This window comes from Cibotium barometz, chromosome 5 (genome assembly GCF_041138505.1).
Source record: "Cibotium barometz isolate CiBa-2024 chromosome 5, ASM4113850v1, whole genome shotgun sequence".
NCBI lineage: Eukaryota > Viridiplantae > Streptophyta > Polypodiopsida > Cyatheales > Cibotiaceae > Cibotium > Cibotium barometz.
The window spans coordinates 17,027,908-17,033,137 of NC_141050.1; the positions used below are offsets into that span (position 1 = coordinate 17,027,908).

The 5,230-nt window shown below is 48.8% G+C and overlaps 1 protein-coding gene across 1 annotated transcript; it reads right to left on the reverse strand.

The window, feature by feature from the left end:
- Positions 1–426: 426 nt before the first annotated feature.
- On the reverse strand, positions 427–4,666 carry LOC147638133 (BTB/POZ domain-containing protein At5g48800-like). Its single transcript, XM_086798038.1, has 4 exons — positions 4,392–4,666; positions 4,240–4,309; positions 2,906–4,132; positions 427–1,261 (listed from the first exon to the last, which is right to left on the reverse strand). Exons 1-4 carry the CDS (start codon positions 4,475–4,477, stop codon positions 641–643), a joined length of 2,004 nt encoding a protein of 667 aa, XP_086654164.1. The 5' UTR covers positions 4,478–4,666; the 3' UTR covers positions 427–640.
- Positions 4,667–5,230: the final 564 nt, after the last annotated feature.

Genomic DNA, 5,230 nt, shown 5'->3' on the forward strand with positions numbered 1-5,230 from the left:
CTCTAGGGTTTTGAATCTAGACTAGGCTATGATGGATCATAATAAACTATCAACACATCCATTTTAGAGAGAGAAAGATATATAGCAAGATAAGAGAATGATCAACTCAAATACCATGCTATAATTCTCTTCACAATGAGGGCCTTTATATAGTCAAAGCACAACATAATCTACTCTTTCAATCTCCCCACAAATCCCTCCAAAGAACCTCACCTCTCCTAAACTCCGCCTTAATTCTCCACATTTAACTTTTCATCTTTATACATTGACCTTTGACCCTTGGTGTGAGGGAATTCATCGGTCTCATGTACTCGCCTAGGAAGCAATTGAAAAAATGTTTTCTCCAACGAATCAAAAGAAAGGTAATATATTAAAAAATAACCAGGATTTTGCTCTGAAAAAATAAAAAATAAATGCTAGGAGATGTGAAACAAAAATGTATAAATTGTCCTTGAAAAATAAAGACAATCCCAAATTTCAGCCGGGATTTTTAAAATTTTAGCCCGGGAAAAATGCAGTTACAAACCAGGTTTTTCAAGCACCATCCACGGCGGTGACACATTCAGACACACATGCTCCTATGGGAGCTTTATTTTGAGCAAAAACAAAATGGCGAACTACAGTTTGTATACATAGGCTTTTAAGAAATGGAGTGACGCCTTGGCCTGCGGGACGTTCGAGTCTCAGGGGTGCGAGGGTTTTTGAGAGCATTATCGTTGGAGCTGTTACGGTGGAAAGGATTGAGCTTACCAAGCTTCTTAGAGAAGGATTGAAAGAATCTGCTCTTGGGTTTCTCACCGTCCTGCTTGATGTAGCCCGCCACAGCCACCTGCTGCTGATGATGATGGTGATCAGACTGCTTATTCACTATGCCTTGAGGAGGCTGCTGCTGCTGCTGCTCCTCCTCCTCCTCATCATCAGACGGTTTCTCCCCAGATAGCTTCGACTTCATCCTTGACACCTCCATCTTCAGCTCCCTATTCTCCCTCTGCATCACCGCGTACTGATCGCCCTTGGGCGACATCGCCCCCGCCATCATTACAGACGCCACCTGCTGCGGGAACTTGTCGTCCACGGCGCTGCCGGATCCTGACATGGCATTCCTCAGCCTGATCTGCTCGAAATAGAGCACCTGCACCACCACCTGCACCGGTAACCGCTCGTTCTGAGCTGCATGTGTGCATGCCTCCTGTGAGAGCTTCTGGCAGTCCATCAGGCTGCACACTTTCTTCCTGTCCGTCTCGTTCACTCCTGGGTGAGCCTGCAAGGGTGGGAACAGTTTCAGTGTGACTTGTACTACAATTGCATTGCTTCCATGCAGCCATGGCCAAATCAAAATCCAATGGGGCGGATGTAGGTAGGTTGTTTTTCTCCTATGTGAGTATGGGTCCATGTGTTATAGCCAGAAACCCTTCCGGCTGATCATTCAGTGGCACAACATGCAAAAGAGAGCAAAATGGCAGCACTGGCTGATCACTCATGCAAAATAGATAGCCTTCGCACATGAAGAAAAAGCGGCCTAATCACAAGCTGTCATATATGTAAAGCATCCAAGGGGGGTCTCTTGTCAACACATTTTTTTCATGTGCGAGATCCGTCCGACGGATGTAGCAGGTTCGTTGCCACACGTAGGACTTTTTGGAGATCATGTGCGAGATACCACTCCGATGATGTGCGAGATATCACTCCATCCCACGAAATCCGATCAATCACTCTTTTGCCGAACGAAGCAAATTGGCAACAGAGGAGCACTGTATGCAAGAGAGAGCAAATTGTTTGTTAGGCTATGATGCAAGAGAGAGATTGTCTGTTGGGCTATAAATAGGTAGCAAGAGGAGCACAGCGTGAAAGAGACAGCAAATTGCCTCCTGGGTGCCATAGCCCAACAGACCATGCCTACCCCAGGAAATGAATATACCTACCAAGGTAAGTATTGGCAACCACTTCCACTTTCAGTATGGTGTTACTGTCCTATATGAGTATGGGTCCCTGGAGTGCCTCTTAGCCTGAGACCTTTTCGGCTGCGGTAGTAAAGAAGAGCACAGAAGCACAACATGCAAAAGCAAGCAAATCTTGCACCCAAGATCATGCGCCTGCCAACCGCAATGGTCGGTTCCAATGCAAGCACTCTCCCGGTTCGCACATGCACTTATCATCTTCAGTGCGGCCCGTATCTCCGGCACCTTTTGGGTACATGCAGGCGGGCCCCAGCACGCACACCGGAGGGCTTGCATGTTCAACGGAACGCCATCTTCAAAAACACTCCGGCATTCCCAGCGCCTGGCCTGGCTGCGAATACTATCCTTCCACGTGACGAAAGGCCTCCAACTCCGACCAGGTCACTTTAGGGCCGGACGGAGATAGTCATGTGCACCCTAATCGATCCTATTTGGTGTGCCCTATGTTCAGGAAATTATGCAAGCACTCTATCCCTCTCACCTAAATGGATCCTCTCTTTGGTGTGTTCTATGTTCAGGATTTAAATAAAAAAACCTAGCATTATGTCAATCCTTTTCACCGGGGATTAAATAAGAATTGAAGATCTTGACATAATTCATAATCCTTTTTCACCATAGAATAAAGATTTCTCAGGAGGAATTTTTCTTTATCCCATGAATTTGAGAAGGTTTTTTTGCAGTTTATGTCAATCCTTTTCACCATCGATTAAAAAGGAAATTGAAAATCTTGACATAATCCTTTTCACCATGGATAAAGACGAAATTGAAAATATTAAGTTTTCTAAGAGGATTTTTTCTCTCCCATGAATTTGAGAAGGTTTTGGAAATTGAAAAGTATTGCTTTCTCCGAACCCTGGGTGCGACAGGCTTACACATGGGCTGCACAGGCTTACAACATTTCATTTACACTCCTTAAACGTTCAATAAGAAGGTCGGTAGGGAGGTACCTTGAGATAGATGTCAATCGCCCGATATAGCCCATCATCAACCACGCGTGCATACTCCGGCATCAATTCAGCGAATGCAACAAACTTGGAGACGTTAAGATTTGCATCAGGCGCAACTTCTGCAAGGTAGCAATCGAGGACGCGAGCAGCCTGCATGACTGAGCTCTGAGGAGGAGAACCAGAGCTCTGCTCATAGTCATACAGGGCAAGAAAATCCTGCTCTTCTTCTCTCCCTTCTTGCTGCAAGAAGTTCACCACGATGCGGCTGATGGTGTCGAGATCGAAGAAGGTGTCACCGCTCATGTGTGAATAGGAAGGCATGAGAAGATCATCCACAGTTGCCTGCTCCAATTGCCACCCAATTCTTCGCTCTAAATCAAGCCTGCAAGCCACTGCTGTATCAAGATAGTTAGCAACTCTTAACATTGCGAACAAGAAGCTCACTGAGCAGATGTTGCGTTCCACAGCTAACAAGCTCACTAGTGTCTCCACTAGCTTGCGCTGCTCCTGCTCCACCGCTGTAATCGAATCCTGCAGTTTGAGCTTTGTCCGATTGCTTGCAAGTTCGATAAGCTGCCCCGCCTGTTTTCTCATTAACCCCCTTAGCCATCTCTGGGCATAGTGTGCAATAGCTGCCCCAAGACTGTCGCTGCGTAAGCCTTGAGTTTTCATGGCGGAAATCACCCTTTGGAAGCTCTCTATGCACAGAACAGACAAGTCCTCTACCCACCATTCAACGGCTCTCCTCTTTGGAGTTCGAGAGAAACCTGGGCTTCCATGGATGTCCATTCTTCCGGAACTGCTCAGATCCGAGCGTGATAAGCTCGGGGTCATCTGCTCCCGGCATGCTTTGACGGCTGCGGCTTCAACACATCTGCTCACTATGCCCAGTTCCTCGGCCAGTGGAAGCACGCTCTCGCAGGCCTGCAGCACTACCACGCAGCTCTGCAGGTTGTTGGCAATCACTTCGCTGAGATAGACCTCCGTCCTTGCAGCCAGGTTCTCCTCGGCGTACTCCTCCGACATGTCCAGGTACTCGGCCGCGCAGCGGAGGGCGGCAACGTTCTTGGCGTCGATTTCGAAGTTGATACCATAGCAGAACTTGGCGGCGAACTCGAAAGCTTCTGCACCGCCGGGCAAGTCTGGCAACTCTATCTTGGACAGTTCGGAGTCTTTAGACTCAGCGACGATGCGCCTTATCCAGCCAGAGCGCGATACGAGCGGGAACTACAGGCGGATTAACACCAAGAGCGTCTCGATGGTTACTTAACATCGCCAAACTCCGACATCAACAATACTAGGCTAGGGCTAACAGAAAACCGATGCTCGCGTACCTTGTGAAGGGCATAAGCGATGCCGCCCACAACGACAGTTACATCGCTTGGAATGTCTTGCGAGAAAACCCTGTGCAAGATTCGATTCAGAACTCCAAAGATATCATTTCACATCACTTTTACAGGGTTTTATTGGGTCGGAAGAGCAGTACCAGTCGCCGGCCGTTCTGCGATGTGATGATACGTAGGGGAACTTCATCATGGTGGAGGAGGCGTCTTGTTTGGTGACGACGCCCATTGTGTGGAAGAAGCTGGAGCCAGCCAGAGCCTCAGGCGCTACATCCGCAGCCTCGAAGACGGAAACATTGGTTCCGATCGACGCACTTCTTCACTGCTGAGTCTCCGACGGAATTCTCTGGCGGTGCAACACCCTCAATTATGTGCCTCCTCCTCCTCCTCCGCCAATTTCGCTCCGACTTCCCCGTCCGTAGGCAGCTACAGTCAGCTAGAACAAGGCACGAACGAGACCTGAGTTACACGTGGGGCCTCTTTCCCGACCCCACAACACAAAGATGTGGATGAGATTGACGAATCTACGGATCAGGCAGGGGCGTCACCCGGGGCCCTCCCCCTCCACATTCTGGCCAGCCACCGGATGGCCGGCACGCGCAGCGGCCGGGGTCCTCCAGATTACGTCGCGTCAAAAGTCGGGCGCCGGCCCTGCGGGCCAGGTTTTACCGTCACCGTAGTATTAATCATTCCCGTCCACCGAGCTGGGAACTGCGCCAGTCACTCTCTCCAAAGTTTTTTTAACATTCCCTGGGGAGGGAGAGAGACCGTTATGTTATTTCGTACTTCACTGCAAAATCCTTGCTGTCCCACGGACTCCCACCACCTACTCCCTCTCCCTCTCCTCTTGAAGTCCTTACAACCACACAAAACTCCTTAACACATCATCCTTCCTATCTTCTCAAACACTCCATGGCTCTTCCTATAGGTCCACATAATACCATTGCCAAGACTTTGCACAGCATGAGAAAAGTCTTGGCAA

Bases quoted from the DNA above. Each gene is read 5' to 3' on its own strand.
- LOC147638133 (XM_086798038.1), bottom strand. From the start codon at position 4,477: ATGGGCGTCGTCACCAAACAAGACGCCTCCTCCACCATGATGAAGTTC. The intron at 4,310-4,391 runs GTACTGCTCTTC...AATCTTGCACAG, and splicing joins CGCAGAACGGCCGGCGACTG to GGTTTTCTCGCAAGACATTC. The intron at 1,262-2,905 runs GTACCTCCCTAC...CCACCCTTGCAG, and splicing joins CGATTGACATCTATCTCAAG to GCTCACCCAGGAGTGAACGA.